The following is a 19669-nucleotide window of genomic DNA, read 5'->3' as shown; positions in this document are numbered from 1 at the left end:
TACAACAGAACCAGATTTAAATTTTAAATCCTTTTAAATCCAATTACTATTTAATGGTGACAATTGTGTTTGAAATGCCATGCCTTTCAATAAAATGCAACTCGGAAATACTCATAAATAATTCATGAAATAAGAGAGAAGTTATTTTTAGATTATTGGAAATCTTATAACCTCAATTTAACTTGGACAGTTCGGTATGATTTAAACCAAGGATATATTGATAAGATGTATGGGCTATGGTGCAGCCTATGTGGGCAGTACAGCACTGATACAATGGAAACATATAGATATGTTGTATTATTTAGTGCTGTTATATCTTGAGCAATTAGGCCTGTTTCCCCATGGCTATCACTAATCAATCAATCAATGAATTAATCGATTAATCTAACTATCTATCTTGAGTGAACACATTCAATGTTTGATCAACAACATCTGAGACTGAGTCATTGGAACAGCATTAGATGTCTTAGGGCGTTTTTAATTGCACAAATATTTCAGTTATTACTGCCATGAATGGCCTTTAAGGCTGGGCGTGGCGCAGGGCTGCCTTTTCCCCGCCTCCTATGCAAACGAACGCGCCTTTTACCCGGATCAACCGCTGCAGATATTTCCGAGACTCCTCCCTCTTGTACTTTATCATCTTATAACAGGATATCTCACTGGCGCGAAAAAACGCACTGTGCTGCTTTCTACTGGAGTCAGACACGGTAGTCCGTTCCATCCAGGTCTCATTCTTGTGCTTTTTTGTGCGAAAGAAGAAGCAAACCTGCGTCGAAATCAAGGAAATCTACTCATCTCTGTCCCGGCTGGCGGCGCGCCTCGCAGCTTTTACCCTTTTCTCTCATCTCGGGTGTTTTGGAGTTTGGAATTTCCCCCTTATGTCGTGATTTGTGGATAACGTTAAAACCTGGTGAGTGGTTCGTATTCATGGCTGAACTGGGTAGTAAAAGCTGCAAAGTTTTGGAGGAGGAAATTGAGGGCAATCATGAATCAACCCTCATAAAAAGCCGTGCCCTTTTTTTCCCCTTTTCCTTTTTTTTTTTTTACAACCTCATATATAACAGCGGCAGTTTGTCTGTAAACCGGCTTACATGTCTGGAAATAGCCGATCTACAAGCTCAGGACGCGTCGCATCGCGACGCGTTGTGAGCTTGTAAATCTGCTATTTTCCACAAAAAGAAATCACTTTCTACTTAGAACAAAGCGGCAGGCTGCATTTCAGGACATGGCTTGTATTAGTTAGTTAGGCGGCTACGCCATAAAACTAGACTTTCAAGATTTGCATAACATTTTTTTTTACACGCACATAATAATCTGTTCATAGTAACTGCACACAGGCTGTAAAACTGGCTTATGTAACGATAACCTTGTGTGTCTGGACTGGAGTGGACAGTCCATCATTCACTGCAAGGCGAACATCCGCAAGATGCAATCAATTATTAATGTGGTCCCATTTGTAGAAAGTAGGCTGTTGCTATTAGATCTCCTAATAGTCCATTAGACAGACGGGGCTTTGAAATGTGATCACATCTGCTGAAAAGTGACGTTAACTGCTGTTAAAAAACCACATTGTGCACGGATCGTGTTCGCTAATTTGTGACACTTTTGTTCCTTCAGGTTGTAACGCGTGAACCTCATTACAAGTCTCATTCAAGATCATCGGTGTCCCTTTTCCGCCCTTTAACCAATTCCTTGAACCCAAACGGATTTTACTAGAAAACTTTAAAAGATGGAGTTCGACTGCTATCAGCACTATTTTTACGATGGCTTCGACACCGAGGAGGATTTCTACAAGTCAACCGCCCCGAGCGAGGACATATGGAAAAAGTTCGAGCTGCTGCCCACCCCTCCCATGTCACCCACCCGGACACTGAGCGTGAGCGCTGCCGGGTCCAGGGGGCACCTCCTGTCCCCCGGGGACAAGCACCTCCTCTCCCCCGGGGACAAGCTCAGCTGGCTGTCCAAGGTCCTGGGGCAGGACGAGGAGTGCGAGGGACAGTTCCTGCCCGACACAGAGGAGCTGTTTGGGATTAACCTCAGTTCCATCATCATTCAGGACTGCATGTGGAGTAGCTTCTCTGCCAGCAAGCAGCTGGAGAAGGTCAACGAGAGACTGTCATCATCATCATCATCATCCTCTGCAGCCCACCAGGCTGCCCGTGTGCCACCCGTTGCGCCCCAGATCTCAGTGAGAGCCGGCAAGGCGCACTGCGCATCATCATCATCATCGTCGTCGGCAGCATCACCTGATGCGTCACTGACCCGCACTTTGGCGTCGGACTGCGTTGACCCCGCGTCTGTCCTCAGCGTCCCCGCAGCAGTGGCGAGCAGCTGCAGGAAGCTGCCTGCAGCATCATCATCTGGCTCCGAGTCGCACTCGGATTCCTCTGGTAAGGAAACTGACCACGATGTTACTGAATGACCCCACCCTTGCCTCCAGGATTGTTCTTTTAACTCTGAGAGTGTACACGTGTGAACCAAATGGACCCTTAAGGGTCCATGTGGTTCCATCTGTACACTCTCAGAGTTACAAACGGATAAGTGAACCCTGAGGATTTTACTGTGTACTTGCCCTCTAACGATGCGTAATTTGGAGGGCTGTGCCGCCTGCAGAGCACAATATCGACTTGAGTAGAGTCCAAATTACATGATGTTCCGCCGGTCTCAAATGTGACATCGTCGGACATATGACAGGATCGCGGCCACATCCTGACACCGACATTTGATTTATTTTAAAAAAACGCGCCCTCGTCCAGTTTAGCTTTGGTATTCCTCTCCTATAAGATAAACCCCCAGAAGCCTTGCATTGCAATTGTGAGTGCGGTAGAGGGGTGTGTGTGGGTGTGTGGATGATTTATTGCTTTTACACACAGTTGGCAGCCTGTGAAAAAAGTCTTTCAGTGCCTTTAAATGGCGTGAGCCCTCTGACTTCTGATGAATAATACTTCAGTCCCCAACGCATGTGACAATAGCCTGAATTCCTGCAGAGCGCTGACACGCATGACCTCGACTCTGTTAACATCTCAACCAGTCCCCTGCGCTCTGACTGAAGCGAAGGAATGCTGATTTGCATACCTACTTGTCAGTGGAACGTACTTCCTTCCATCTAGTTTAGTATTATTTATTGCTAGAAATGCAGTTTTGACGTTCCTCTCAACGTCTGATGTGGCTTTGCATTCTACTTAGGTGAACATTTCCCCTGATCTTGCACGTTGTAAGTCGCTCTCATCAAAAGCATCTTCTAAATGTCTATATCATGTGTAGTGACAGTTTTTTTTTGTCTTTGCTGTCACAGATGAGGACGACGACGACGAGGAAGACGATGAAGAAATTGACGTTGTCACCGTGGAGAGCAAGCAGAACCGGGCGCGGCTGATGCGCGGCAGGAAACCGATGACTGTCACGGTGCGGGCTGACCCTTGCCCCAAACGCTTCCACGAGTCCGTCCACCGGCAGCAGCACAACTACGCCGCCCGCTCGCCGGACAGCGAGCCTGAGGAGGAGGAAGAGGAGGATGACGACGAGGAAGAGTACGATGAAGAACCTCAGTGCAAACGTACCTTTGTGGAGTCCTGTCAACAACAGCAGGCGGCAGCGTGCCCCTCCCCGTCGACCTCGCTCTCCCAGTCCACGTTTTCCACAGACAGTCAGAGCTCGGACGCAGAGGACACTGACCGCAGGCGGAACCACAACTTCCTGGAAAGGAAGAGGCGGAACGACCTGCGCTCCCGTTTCCTGGCGCTGCGGGATCAGGTGCCCGGCCTGGTGGAGTCGGCCAAAACCCCCAAGGTGGCCATCCTGACCCAGGCCACGGAGTACCTCGCCCAGCTGCACACCAGAGAGAAGCACCAGGTCCTGGAGAAGAAGCGCCTTAAAGCCCGCCAGCAGCAGCTCCTCCGCAAGCTAGCTGAGCTGAAGCGCTCCTGAGGTCCAGACATGTGGGGTCACAAAATAAACTGCTGCATTCTTGAGCCTAATTTGTACTCCATGGTACGACAGTGCCAACTTGCCAAAAAGAACAGATCCACAAGCTAACAACTACAAGCCAACGACACCTCGCAAATGCGACATGTCGTTAGCTTGTAGTTGTTAGCTTGTAGAAGCACCCTCGCACAATGGAGAATGAATTAAGCTTTAGCCAAGTACCCTTCAATGTCAACTCGGCTGTCACTTTTTCAAAAAAGCTACAGACTTTATATAACAACATGCCTCATTTAAAAGGATATGGACTTCTGTTTCTCAATAAATGCCTCATTCATATTGCTATGGGCTTCCTATGACATAAGTAACTCTTTACTGGCCTATGAACCCATTGTGGGGAAGGCTGGAAGTTAGAGCTCTGTATATTGTTTTTTTGTCTTTTTTTTTTGCACAATGTTTGTAATGGTGAAACTTTGGTTATGGCATAGCTTAGATGGGTCATTGGAGCCTGTTTTTTGTTTGCTGGTTTTCTCAGTGGAATGTCGTTTGACATAATTATCATTGCACACTTGCATTGGAGTGAAAGGTGAAAGTCTTGCTGTGTACATAGGAATGGGTGACACATGACAGATTGTTTTGCTGTATAAATTGTTATGTAAATATAGCTTATTTGCTCCAGATAAGGAGATGGAATCAAAACAGGAATTGTCATTGAACTGCGCTTCTTTCTATAATAACATACCAACAGGGAGCCTTTATTTTGTTAATAAAATTTTTAAAAAATGGCAAAAAAAATAAATAAATAAAAGAGTAGCACTGCTGTACTTTATTCACAGGTCACTTTGTGATATTTTCAAAGCTTTTCCTCTTGGCTTGATTTTGATGCATGCTCATATCACCAGAAACAATTAAATTTTGATACCATATTTGCATACAGTCTTGGTGCTCATTGTCTTTTTCTTTTCCAAATATAAGTGTGTCACATAAACCCATCATTGATGAATATCTACAATCTTGAAACCTTAATGTAAATTTATTGTGACCTAACCCACAGAACTATGTTGTACTCATCTCTAAATCACGATTTTAATGTCAATTTATTGTGACCTAACCCACAGAACTATGTTGTACTCATCTCTAAATTGTGATTTTTGAACAACTATGGTAGGAAAGCCCACACATGAAGGTGAAAAGGCAGATTTAAATATCAGTTAAATATCAGTTCTAACCACATGAACCCTAGAAACCCTATTCTGGGGTGAACATTTGGCAAAAAATAGCCACTCTACAAGCTTTTAGATCGGCTATTTTCAGCTTAGAATTTGGTGTAGCGAGGAAAAAATGAGTGTACCAAGTACGGGCCCCTGGTCAATGAAGTATATAGGGTTTAAGCTAAGCACACGCTGACTTGTTAATACTTTGTCTCTTGAGAAGCACTCGCAAAATAATGCTCTGCGAAATAAAACGATGGCACGCCCTGAAATTACCCAAGTGGTTTATAATTTACCCACTGGCAGACACGAGTAGACATTATAGTACATATTGTACTACACAGAGTACTTCCCTATACTATACAGAGTACATCAAGTACTATGGTCTACTACCTCCACTGTAGGTTAGAACAACGTGTCCTTGAGGTTTGTCCTTGAAGTGTCTGTGGTACCTCGGAGGATCCTCCCCTCTGCAGTGGCTGCTGCGTGCTGGGCACCTGATGTGCTCTGAACTAGGTTACAGTGACACACACACACACACACACACACACACACACACACACACACACACACACACACACACACACACACACAGTATCTTTAGAACAGTCTCCTGGGTTCAGAGAGAGGGGTTGTGTTAACTGCTACTTTGAGATGGCTTCGGTATAGCAGCACTATTAAGCCAAGCATGTATCATTGCTTCATGCTATACGTCATAATAATAATAATAATAACATGGCTGTAATATGGCTTCTCTGGATAGTTGGACAAGGAATCCACTCTGGTCTGCCAATGTTTTCTATCAAAATGAACTCCAGAAAGTCCTCTTGGCGTTTATGCTGCATTGTTGCTGTATTAGGTTGTTGAATTAGCGGTTAAGGAACAATGTAACACACCAACAATGCAGTATAAAAACAATACAAATACCAAAAAATCCACTCATGGATTGACTAAATTTGAGCCAGTAAATAATTGGATGTATTTGTACCTGGGCCTTATACTTGTTTTGTGGTGGTCATGCTATACCAGTAACCTTTGCATAACAAAGGTCACTTGAGAGGGACTTAGAACAACTTCACACATTAGGCTCAGATGATAAGATCAGATGATTCCAGCAACACCTGCAGCACCGGGAACAACTTTAACTTGGCAAGATCAGAACTGACGCGGTTCAGAACCCATCTTGCAAAAGCCAAGTTCTGCAAGTGTGGCTGGAATCCTTTGATTGTATTCCTGCAGCAGCACTAATTCCATGTTTACAAAAATGTCAAGAAAAGTGGAAATAGCAGATTTACAAGGTCACAACGTGTCGTAACAACATGCGACATGTTGTGAGCATGTATATTAGCTATTTTTGCTATTTGTCTAAGTAGGGCGTAAGTGGTTAACAGCATTGGTTCATGGTTTATTTATTTTTTATATCTTGTGTATGGGTAACATAAGAGTACATTTCTTTTGTTCTGGTTCCTCAGACATTATAGAAGCAATAATAGTATTAATGTAAACATATATACAACAAGAGGGAGAATAACAAAATACATAGATAAGAAAACAAAACTAGAGTAGGAGTAATCAAAGACCAACATTATCCAAAACAGTTGGAACAGAGGGTTCCAGCATTGAAGACAGATTTATAGTATATGTGCTCCATGTAAACATTGTGGACACCAAGGTTAAGGTTTTTCCAATATCTATTCTGTGAAAAAAAAGCTTATAATAGCCTTACAATAGCCTACATGAACAATGCATGCCACTGCTACTGTAGACATTGACAGGAATTAATCCTGCAGGGGAAATTCATTTTCAGCTTCACCCAGTGGATGAATGCTCAGATGGTTATAATGAGCGCTTGGTAGGGAGCTGAACTTCCGTGTCTTGCTCAGGGACACTTGGGCGGACTGAGGGGCAAACCGGTGACCCTCTGATTACCAGATGGCCTCTCTACCCATTAAGCTACAGCCGCCCCACTGAATAATTGAGTAGTAGAGTGTTTGACTGAAGTTCAAGAGGTCGCTGGTTCAATTATAGGTGCTAACCTCATACACAATGTTTTGGGCAAGGTCTTAACCGAGGTCTCAGCAATTGGTTTAATTCCCACTGGGGCTGTGCTTACCATCATAAGCCTCATGATGCACTCAGTACTTTAACGTCCTTACGGTTTAAATGTCTAAAAACATGTACCCACAAGTTTGTGAGTGAATATACACCTTCATCATTATATCACAGTGAGTTGTGTCCACTGTAAGGCTTAATTTGTGTCTTTCAACAAAAAACGACTTTCAACTGAAAAAAGTTGATTGTCTTAAGTTAACCATTTAAGACCTACAGTATATACTTTGTCGTACAACAAACAGCAAAAATCGACAAGCTCACAGCGCATCACGAGGCGCTGTGAGCCTGTCGATCTGCCGTTTTTCAAATTCTTTGAAAATGTGTGCCTAGATGGACATAATGCCCAAAATAGACATGCTTGGTTGAAAGTGGTTAAAAAATCATGCTGGCCTGTACTAATGACCTCGCCAACCAGTCTCAGCTAGCCCAGCCGAGTACATGACGGAGACTTGGGCTCCAGCTGTATGAAAAATAAACTCCAACTACTGTTTCACTGAAGGACAAGCTTGACAGACTAGCCTGACACACCCTGAACCGCAACAGTCTCACACCTCACCGGCCTTTGTTATGGCTGCAACCGGCTGCTGTTTCACCTGAATGTTTTCACTGCTGAGTGGGCCCCATTTCAGCCCTAAGGGCACCATTTTTTTTTTCAAGCACAGTAGTGTATTTCCCACACAAAATCCACCTTTTGTCTCTAAGGGAGGCACAGTTAACGGCGTCGAATGTTCGATTCCACAAACAATAAGAACGATAGGACACAGAAACCCTTTGGTTTTATTCCATTCAATTAAAAATTACACTCTCAGTCCGATGAAGACGCTCTTACGTCAAAACGTCAGGTTTTGTGTACCTTGAATAAGACAAGACAATCAAGATCCGTTTGCTCCGGAACTGATCTTTTTAGCAAAATTCCCCTCTGAAACATTCTAGGCCATTATAGAATCATTACATGCTTCTACAGTAAAATCTTCCAAATCTTCTTTTGCTGAATCAAGGGCAGTTTAACCTGAACCTGAACCTAACTTGAACCCCAGCATCCCTATTCTGTGGGGAACATTTGTTAAAAATAGACAATCTACAAGCGAGATGTGAGCTTGTAGATCGGCAAATTTTGCCAAATAGATTTGGTATAGACGGGGAACAAAAGCGGTCCAAGTACAGTTGCAACTCGAGTCCGTTTTACTAGTGGGTTTAAGTGGTTAATCTTCCTTTCAGCTAAGTTGCATGAGTTACTCAGTCGAGTGAAAGTGATAGTAGATTGTCAGATAGCTCTTTTAGATTGCCATCAGCTGCAGGTATTGCAGGGACACAGCTGTTCCTGTAAAAAAAAATACCAGGAAGTGAAAACAGCACACGATCAGATATTAGAGCCGGTATGAGAAGGAAGCAACCTGCACTGCAGAATTTCTGTGAACTAACAAACAACCACAGAATTCATCTGAAGCGAACAAATCGGGGAAGTAATCGGTAATTTGTTTTAATAGGGTTTGCTTCAGGGGTGAAACGGCTTTGCCTGCAGGGTAAGCAGCGTTGCAGGGTGCTTTATTTGTGGTCGTGTGATAGTGTTATTGTGCACCAACAATATGCAAAGCATTCCATATCCACTTTGTGTGAGGAGGGGAGGGGCACAAATGTACGTCAACTGGGGAAAACAAACGATTTACAAACTCACATGACGCCACGTGAGCTTGTAGATCTGCCATTTTCAACAAAATGTTCGCCTATATTTGACGAATGTTCGGCTATTTTCGCCAATTGCTTCACCTATTATGACATGCCCAGAATAGGGACACTATAGGGTTCACATGGTTAACTCATGCATGTTACCAATTATCACAGACCCTCCTAACAAGACTTACTTAAATGTTAAATGTGCCCTCCAGTCTTTCCACGTTCTGAGAACGAGGATCTTTTCCTCAAGGAAGCGATGAGGTCAGACTATCTCTGTTCTATTCTGTTAAGAGGCCGCTGGCGCTTAACCCATTCAATCCGGGAACGCATATGTGTCATTTTAGATTTGAGCTATAACTATTATTTCTATACTTTGGCTATTAAAATGGCTATCAAGCTCGTAGCGCGGCACAGAGTGCCGCACTACGAGCTTGTAGATCTGCTATTTTAGAAAGATCTTGAACATTTGTGCAACTCTTTGAGTAAATTTTTTTTTTTTAAAACAACATGTGTAACTCAAATCTTTGCTTCTGGGGGGTCCCTGGAACAACATATTTTGATGTGGATCGGCGGCCAAAAACATATCATTTTGGGGGTCCTTGACAAGAAAAAGTTTGAGCACCACTGATATAGCAACAATAGTTTTTCAGAAAAAAAAGACATGTGTTGAGACATTTGACAGTTACAAATAAATAAATGAAATAAAATATATATTCACAGATTTTCACAAATTTTCACGATTTTAAAAAAAATAGCAGATATACAAGCTCACAGCGCGGCAATCGGTGCCGCGCTATGAGCTTGTATATCTGCTATTTTTGAATAGCCGAAGAAATCTTTAAAATGACACAGATGCGTTCCCGGTCTTTATGGATTAAACTGCACAGACTTGTCCGACCAGATCTTCTGCTCTCAAGTCCACCCCACGCCCTACATGCCTACAGTCGAAGCAGCGTTGCTGTGCATGTGTGATCACTTTGACACACATGTTCAGGCCGTGGGTGGGTGGCTGGTGTGTGTGTGTGTGCTGCTGTTAGTCCATGTGGGTTTCATCGTCACACATCTGTGTGCTACATTTATTTTCCACGATTAAAATAAGCCCCTTTTTCAGTCCTAAACTGCTTCAACATGTTGTGTGTGTGTGTGTGTGTGTGTGTGTGTGTACCCTCTAGACCAGCGGTGCCCAAATGGTGTGCCGAGGACCACTGGTGTCCCATGTGAGACAGGTCCAGGTGTAGCCTTGGGATTTGTGTCAACCACACATTAATATTGCAATAGTGGAGCGCAGGCATCTTGTCACACTTTTTGCTTTCACTTCAAAATCTTGGTCTCAGTACATCACAGTCATCATTTCTCATATTAAACTAGAAAAGTGTGCTCCGAGGAGCACAGGTCTCTGCCAGGCCGTGTTGCCTGCCCCGCAAACTTTAGCCAAGTGGAATGGGATCTAAAAAATGATCACATGACCCCAGAGATAATGTGTACAGATGTCTGTGACTTTTGGACAAAATCTGTAGGAGTAGTAGTAAGAAGAAGTGTGTTTTGGAGAAAACGCACTATAGCCGAAAATGTAATCTGGTACTATAAATTGCGTCATGATCCAAGGACTCCAGGGAAAAAAAGATGGTAGATTGTACGATCTACGGTTCAAGAGTTACAGGCCAAAACGTGATGGCTGTTGTAGCGCCAAAGTTTCACACCAATCGGGCGCTGCATTCATGCTGTGTGGTATTTTGTGCAAAACCCACAAAATTTGGAAGCCACTCATAGCCAATTGGAATGTAATATGAGAAATGTGACAGATCCGTCTTGATCACATGACTATAGAGATAATATGTACTGACTTCCGTGATGTTTTGACAAAATCTGTATGAGTAATATAAAAGTAATTGTTTTGAAAAACTTGGCCTCCTGGTGGCGCTATAACAGGCCGATGTGAATAATTTGGGGCAGGGAGTGTGAATGCAAACTAAGTTTCACTCCCATCATATATTATATATTTTTCAACAAACAGGCTGTCCACAATCATTTTGCCCCTTAAATGTCTGATGTAATTATTAGACAGATGTTTTGCATACCAGAGCTTCACGAGTGTCAGCGCATGAAAAAAACAGGAGCAACCCATGTAACCTATGTATTAAGCATATGCAGAACAATGCACTCTTCCTAGTTCCAATTCAAAACCTAATGTACAGTAGCTGGGTCCTGAAATGTCTGGGGTTGAGCTTGGACGTGGTGAGAATGAGTTTGAGCTGGGGCCTGGTGAAGTTGTGGCTAAAGCTGGGACGACCCCTAACATACGATGGCAGATCTATTCTGTGCAGTCTTTTTATGACAATACATCCCTGTTGTAAGAATGTACCCCAGCTACGCTGAAGCCAGCCAGGATATTAAGGGGGTTTACAGCCAGAGGATGGATCTTTCATTTATAATTTTTCAAAGGCTTCCCTTCCTTCCTTCCTTCCTTCCTTCTTTATTGTCTTCCTTCTGTTTGCCATTTATAAAAAATATATATTATTATTGCTATTTAATTGAAAGGCTTATTATGCACCCTCATGTGAATTCGGACCATTTTATGGTCATAGAAGTTATAGCAATTTAATAACTACTACTAATACGGTGTAAAAAGCATTATATCAACGCACAGGGAACTGGAGTGCATGTATAACAGTAAAGGTCCTTACACACCGGGGCGATTTTTTCGTGCGAATAATACGCTTTTTTAAAAAACATTATAAAGTCAATGCAAGCGTACATGGCGCGAAAAAGCGGAAAAGCGAAGCGAAAAAGCGTCTTTTAATTATTCGGAACGAGTCCGAATTTTGCGTATATTCGCACATTCGCCGGTGTGTAAGGACCTTTACTAGGGCAAATCGTCACATGTGACGATTTGCCCCAGAGTGACATGTGTGCTACTGCTAGCTACTGTATATCACAAGCTAGTTTTAGCACAAGACTTTGGTTTGGGTATCAAAATCCTCTTTTCCCTCCTCTATTCCATTCAAAAATAATTGAACATACCGTACTTACCCGCTCTATATACAACTATACAAAAATATCTTTTTTTATTTACTATATCAATTTTATACATGTCAGGAAACAAGTGCTATTTTTGAACATTTGTGAAAGTATGAAATAGGGCTTAAGTGGTTAAACCTTTTATTTGGCATTAGTAAATAAAAATAAACTGTTACAGAGTGACTATTTTGCATAGACGTCAACACAGGTGTGCCCTGAGATTTTGACTTGCCCTTTGGTGTGCCTTGGCCACAAAAAGTTTGAGAACCGCTGGTCTAGACAGCTCCAGCACTGATCTTTGCATGGTTGTATCAAACAGGAATGTGTGACCTCTGTATGCATGTATGCAGGTTTGTCATAAATGTGTGTGTGTGTGTGTGTGTGTGTGTGTGTGTGTGTGTGTGTGTGTGTGTGTGTGTGTGTGTGTGTGTGTGTGTGTGTGTGTGTGTGTGTGTGTGTGTGTGTGTGTGTCTGATCAGGGTGGGACTGTGGAGAATTGATGATTTGGCGGGGCCTCAGTACAGGGGGCCGTCTTTCTCTCTCACTGATTTATATATCCACTTGACGCAGTCTATAACACACTCCGTCCTTCCCACCATCCGTTAACAAGCATTTTTCATTGATATCCCAGTGACCTTTTGTTCACCAGGCACAAATAGAGATGTAGATTTCCTGATTTTGACACAGGGAACTAATGATAGCATTGTGTTTTGATAATAGCTCCCCCTAATTTAGATACAATTCAATTCATAAAGAAAAAAGACCGTTAACCCCAAGGGGCAATTCCGGAGGTAGTCATACAGACAGGAATACACCAGACATTAGGCCATTCTGCTTACAAAATTAATATAGTTGCTATAACTTTGTAACGATGATTAATGAGTTAATTGGGTAACTGAGTTTGATTGGGTTTAACAGATCAGTGGGCATAGGGTGAGATCAGAGAGTGAAGGCCTCTGTGAACCTGTTCATGCCTGCTCTTTTGTGGGGACAATGGTAGGTTCAATAGTAGAGTTATAAGCTTAATTTATAATTAAGCTTATAACTCGCTTGCCAAAGACAACATATCTATAAGCTAACAATACGTCACGATGTGACAAGTTGTTAGCTTGTAGATTAGTTCGTTTTTGCAAGCGACACAATTGTATCACAGACTATACAATAAATTATTAGGCTTTGCACTGACCCCTCAGAACGGCCGGATCAGTGAACAGGCATTATAGCCTCTCCAATGCGATCGATCCAATATGTTCATATGATATGTGATGCTTTGCTGTATGCAAATCTGCAAAGGGGAGCTACAGTGTGCAGACTTTGATCTTCTTCAAAATTGTTTGTCTACAGGTCGCCCGGCACCTGCCTACAAGATTTCATTGATGTGCGGTTGTGCGCGATGACTCTTCTTTTATACCTACAATGCCAGACAAACTTGGTGACCTCACAGCACTGTTGACAGACAAGTGTCCCTGATTTAAAACCCAACCAGTCTTACTCCTCACTCCGGCACTTCTGGTTCCTCAGAAGAACGCAGAGCGTTATATAAACGCAGGCGTGCATCCGGAAAATCTGGTGTTATGGTTGCAACACACCTCAACGATTTGTTGGTTTTATAATTGAGCAACAATGAACAAGTGCATCCCCTGTTCAAGACAAAAGAGTGAACGGCACTTTCGCAACTGGACCATCCCTGCTGGCTGTCGCTGTGACAAATGTCATACCTCTGCACTTTTCTTTCTTTTAAGCGCTGAGTCGTTGAGCAATGTTTCCGCCATGTTAACCATTTGTGCTCTGACTGGCCTGGTTTGTGTGTGCCACGCACACATTGCGTGTTTACATAGGGAGAGACGCAGGAGGAAGCAGGCCATAAACGCTACACTGGTTTGTGGTTCTAAGTGCATGGTATAACTGCCAGCTTATCTCTGACCTACATGTGGACGACATGAGGTCAAATGAAGACTATTGTAGTATATAGGTTGAACACAGATAGGCTTCTTATGGTAAGTCCACGTTGTCCTGTTCAGAAGGTATAGTGTAATTTAACCACTTAATCTCTATAGTGACCAGGGTCCCCCCTCTGTAATATCTATAGTGACCAGGGTCCCCCCTCTGTAGGTCCACTCCTTTTTTCCCTCTACACCTCCATCTTGCGGAATATAGCCGATCTGCAAGCTCACAACACGTTGCAACGCATTGTGAGCTTGTAGATCGTCTATTCTTTTTTTTAAAAGATTTTTTTGGGGGGCTTTTAGGCCTTTATTTGACAGGACAGTAGGCTGACAGGAAATGGGGTGAGAGAAGGGGAGTGACATGCAGCAAAGGCCATAAGGATCGGGAATCAAACCTGTGACACGCTGTCAGGCTACATTGAGCCTAGGTGCCTGGACCACTACGCCAGAGGTTCAGGCCGTAGATTGGCTATTCTTGCTGTGTACTCATTTCACCGAATGTTTGCCTATTTTTGCCAAATGTTCGGCAGTCATGACATGCCTAGAATTGGGATGCTATAATCTATCTATATAATGGATAGATTATAGCATCGTTGCAATGAATACAGGGGGATTTATTTCAGGTTAGAGTGCAGAATAAACCTTTAGGGAGTCAGATGTCCCCTCAGATGGTGAGAGATGAGAGGAGAAGTGGACATATTGTCAACTTTATATTACTCAATGCCCTTCAACAACACACACACACACACACACACACACCCTTCCTCTGATTCTATTTTCAAATGACTGACGGTCAAGGGAACTTGGAAGCACATAACCGGGAAGGGCACGCGCGCGCGCGCGCACACGCACACACACACACACACACACACACACACACACACACACACACACACACACACACACACACACACACACACACACACACGTTTGTTTTGCAAACATTTGGAGACATCGCATTGACTCACGTTCATTCCACATCCCCAAACCTAACCCTATGAAAGTGAAATGTAATAGTGGACACCAATTTTGTCCCCAGTTTGTTTGACATGCTGAACCCAATCATTTGGTTTCATGTTCAACATTTTCCCCCCAAATGTGGCCCTATGTCAGGAACACAAACAAACACAAATACACGCTGCATTGCATTATGCTGCACTGCATTATGCTGCACTGCATTATGCTGCACTGCATTATGCTGCACTGCACTGCATCGCACCACACCACACGGTATGGTGCGGTGCGGTGCGGTGCGGTGCGGTGCGGTGCGGTGCGGTGCTGCACTGCACTGCACTGCACTGGACTGGACTGGACTGGACTGGACTGGACTGGACTGGACTGGACTGGACTGGACTGGACTGGACTGGACTGGACTGGACTGGACCGTACCGTACCGTACCGTACCGCACCGCACCGCACCGTACCGTACCGTACCGCACCGCACCGTACCGTACCGCACCGCACCGCACCGTACCGTACCGTACCGTACCGTACCGTACCGTACCGTACCGTACCGTACTGTACTGTACTGGTGGAAACTTTCCCTGATGGCAGTGCTCCATCTCTCTGCCCACTGACCCACATTCCAGCCTGGTTGTGTCACTGGAACAGAGCCGGGGCGGTGGCAGCCACTGTCCATCTGATCCTAATGAGGCCACGGTCTTTGCGCTCATACGCGAGCGTGCACGCGAGCCGGGCACAAAACACAATGCATGAGTGCACGTGCACACATGCATGGCTACAGACGCATTCTTCCTGATTCTCATACTCTTTAATTACCCATGTCCTGTTTTCCTACGGTCCCGCTGTCGTTTCCTGTGTCCCTCTCTCTTTCTCTCTCTCTCTATTTCTGTATCCCCTCTCTTCTGATCTGAGATCTGATCTTAAGAAGTAGTCTGCTGCTGTCTCCTGCCCTTCCCTTGGTTGCTTATCTCTGCCATTTGCTGATGTAGGTCAGTCTCCTCTCTCTCTCTCTCTCTCTCTCTCTCTCTCTCTCTCTCTCTCTCTCTCTCTCTCTCTCTCTCTCTCTCTCTCTCTCTCTCTCTCTCTCTCTCTCTCTCTCTCTCTCTCTCTCTCTCTCTCTCTCTCTCACCCACACTAATGCCAGTGTTACATAACTGCAGTGATTCAGTTGGAACACACAGTATATGTTCCTCTCTGTGTACATCTGGCCCTGGCTGACCTGTGTGTCATACCATTGCTTCGTTTAAAGCTATGCCAATCCACATTGTTCCTTTTTGTTAAAAGACAAAATAAACGCACTTCCCTCCTTCCACAGCATTCAGTGCAGGTTTTAACAACATGAACCCTGGCGTCCCTATTCTGGGGGCCAACATTCAGTGAAAATAGCAAATCTACAAGAGTCACAATGCATCACTAGGTACACAATGTGTTGTGGGCTTGAAGAGCGGCGGTGTAGATGGGGAAAAAGTGGCAGCCTAGTATATACCCTGGGGGACTCCGGTCAACAAAGTATATAGGGTTTAAAAGTGGTTAATTTGTTTTTAAGCAGGGTTGCTAGTTTAGTGTATTTTTGGGCGGTGAAACCGCCCCTATAAGTGAGGTTTGGAAAAATGTACAAATATCCTGCGCTGTGAAACCGCCCCTATAAGTGAGGTTTGTAAATTTGTACAATTATCCTGCACCGTGATTGGCCAATCACAATCTATTCAGGACTGTGATTGGCCAGTGTCACATGACACATGTGCATAGCCCTATATAAGAAACCATAACTTGAAAAAAACATAAATTTGTTTCTTTCAAGTTATGGTTTCGTCCATCATAAAGAGTGTTTCAATAAATGTATTTATCTTTTGTACATGATTGGTTGACTCCATTCAGTATTGTGATTAGCTAGCAAGACACCGCCCACTTCACACAGGGTGTGATTTTTTATTAGTATAAGTGTTTTATATTTTTTTACAAATTTGGCATTTATACCCATCAAAATACTATTGATTATCTGTACATTGAAACTAAAGAATACAAGGTAAACAAATGAACCTAGCATCTGACTAAATAACATGTTATCTAGATAACATGTTAGATTTTTAACATTGTGGTCAAGAAAAACAAGCCTAACAAAAACATGAGAACAAATGACCATGTCTGCATGGTCATCATATCCAGGTCAAGGGCTAAGGGCTGAGGTTGAGTCTGAAGATCAACCTCTGAGTCTGAAGATTACGCAGGACAATTGAGAGTGAGTCTGCAGTTCTAACTGCAATGGGGAGTTTGTACCACAGTTTGGGAGCCAGTTTGCGGAATCATGTGCCATCCATAATACTAGGCTTATGTGTAAAATAACTTGACAAAGACGAAAACTTTGGACATTTTCTCTATAATTTCAGTTTGTTTTGTGAACACAAGCCTTGTTTTTGTTTTTCTTTCAGTTAACATTTTTTTTCTTTTCCCCATCTAGTTTTCCTTATTTCCTTAGCTTTGGTTAGCTATAATAACAGCGGTTCAGCCTGCACCTCCATCACCCTTCCTGCCAGACTATTCTGCCCATTGTGGGTCAGTAGGGTCTGAGGTCCGTGTCGTGTCGGCGCAGCGCGCCTTTTCAAAGCTCGCCCGTCTAATCTGGAGCTAATCCTAATCCCGTTAGTGTAAACACCGGGTGCCATCTGGACTCAGAGAGACCCTCACCCGTCAAAAGATCTCTACAGCATCACAGCCAGCTCACTGCTAGTGCCTAGATTTAGATCCAACTCCCTGACCTCAGCTTACAACAGTTACGACAAGGCTTCTCATCATCACACTAATGAAGCCTACCAATTCATTCATCTTGTTTTATTATATTTAATCACTTTCAACTTGGTGTCTCTTATTTTGGGGCATGTCATTATAGGCAAAAATTGTCAACAGAAAAAAAAAATTGGGAAACATTTTCAAAGATTTACAAAAATAGCCAATCTAAACGCTCAATTGCCCATCTACGCGTCACGATGCGATATGTGGTGAGCTTGTAGAGCGGCTATTTTCACTGTGCGACACTGCCGTATGATGAAGCGATTTTGTGTTATGATTAATGAAGCAATTTTGTGTTATGATTAATGAAGATATTGTGGGTGGCGACTGTAAATAACAGGACATTTTAGTTCCTGGTGACATCCATGGATGTATACAGTGGTAATGAGATTCTATAAGGCAGGCAGGCCAGGCAGCCTTTACCACCAGCGGTGATGTAAGAAGGGGCTTTAGTGACGGTGATGTAACCATGGTACTGCTAGAAATGCTTTGAGCAGGGCAACAGGGCGACAGAGGGGGGACTGGGCCTCTACACCAACAGCTGCTCTGCTGCCCTCGCCCTGGCAACCAAAACACACTTGCACGCACGCACGCACACACACACATGCACGCACGCACGCACGCACGTACGCACGCATGCACGCACGCACGCACGCACGCACGCACACAGAGGTATAGTTTGTGTGAGAACTCCAACATTCATTCAAGTGTGAAGTGTCCATTTATTTACTTATTTTTAAGCTTAAATCTCTACACGTATATCAAAAAGAACTAACCTTTTTATATGCCGTTGAAGCTGAAGCTAGTTTATTTAACCACTTACCAATTAACAACAAAAAGCATTTCAAAATTGTTTTGAGAATAGCCGATCTACAAGCTCACAACGTGTTGCACTGCAACACGTTGTGAGCTTGTAGATCGGCTATTTTCTAAATACTTCATGAAATTGTTCAAAAATCTTTCAAAATAACATGCCCAAAATTGAGATGCCAGTGTTTAAGTGGTCAAAAGCCGCTCCGAACTTAAATATACTTTTTTGCAAGTCGCTCTGGAATACAGCACCTGCAAAAATGCTCCAAATTCCAAATTGTAAGCTTACACAAAAACACTGGGAAGTTAGCACTAACTCTGCACGTCCCCAGAATTTGTCTAAAAACCTGTTGCGTTGTGTTGTTGTGGGTTTAAGCAGCACTGAGCCGTGGCTGCTTGCGGGAACAGCATGGCTTTGTCAGACAGCAGATGTTCCATTGTCGCCCTCAGGCTCCGCAGTATAAGGTTGCCTCAGTTGAAGTTGGGGAGTTGGGACACTTACTTACTGCATCTTTTGAATTTAGGTCCCATTGACGACCCCCCCCCCCTCCTCACCTCCTCTCACACCCCCACAAGCTACTCCGAGAGGCATTAACCCGGCCCTCCCTCATCCCCTTTAACCTCCCGCAGACCCCATAGTTGTCACCCCTGGTTATCCCCCCCCCCCCCGTCCATCACTCCTTTAAGATCACCACTTGGCGCTTCTTCTGCTCTTTGTCGCTCGGTGAAACTCCAGCCAGGCCTGCTACACTAATCAGTTTCTCTACAAACGCACCCCGTCACCCTCTACCCGAGACACCCCCTGTAAAAAACACCCACGCACCAGAAAAAGCAATGGGACAGCTAATTACCTCAGCGTCTGAGTGTTGTAATTACTGTGAATGCGCGTCAAATACGCATTTAACAACTTTAACCCCAGCCTCCGCATTGTTGCGTTTGCCACACGTTGTGAGCTTGTCGATCTGCTATTTTCAGCTAAAGCTTTCCCCACAATAACAGAAAACAGAAAATACCCTAGTATAGAGCCCTGATGGACTATGTGGGGTTTAAGTGGTTAAATGCTTACAACCGATGCAGAGATCCACGCGCGTACACAGCAGGCATAGCGGCACTTATCAGATTATGGTTATTATCCCCGTTATCACATGGGGGACAGTGTTGCCAGATTTTGTGAGATAAATAAGCAACCAGGTCTATGAAAACAAGCCCAAATAGAAGCGACTATAG

At 43.8% G+C, this 19669-nt stretch overlaps 1 protein-coding gene across 1 annotated transcript; it reads left to right on the top strand.

Moving 5' to 3' along the window:
- Positions 1 to 643: 643 nt before the first annotated feature.
- LOC308074264 (protein L-Myc-1b-like) lies at positions 644 to 4858 on the top strand. Its single transcript, XM_080413639.1, has 3 exons — positions 644 to 910; positions 1618 to 2390; positions 3296 to 4858. Exons 2-3 carry the CDS (start codon positions 1730 to 1732, stop codon positions 3925 to 3927), a joined length of 1293 nt encoding a protein of 430 aa, XP_080269765.1. The 5' UTR covers positions 644 to 910; positions 1618 to 1729; the 3' UTR covers positions 3928 to 4858.
- Positions 4859 to 19669: the final 14811 nt, after the last annotated feature.

This window comes from Gymnoscopelus braueri (assembly GCF_963280865.1).
Source record: "Gymnoscopelus braueri genome assembly, chromosome: 19".
NCBI lineage: Eukaryota > Metazoa > Chordata > Actinopteri > Myctophiformes > Myctophidae > Gymnoscopelus > Gymnoscopelus braueri.
Note: the sequence above shows the minus strand (reverse complement) of the source record. Positions and strands in the feature narration are given on the sequence as shown.

Bases quoted from the DNA above. Each gene is read 5' to 3' on its own strand.
- LOC308074264 (XM_080413639.1), top strand. From the start codon at position 1,730: ATGGAGTTCGACTGCTATCAGCACTATTTTTACGATGGCTTCGACACC. The intron at 2,391-3,295 runs GTAAGGAAACTG...TTGCTGTCACAG, and splicing joins GTCGCACTCGGATTCCTCTG to ATGAGGACGACGACGACGAG.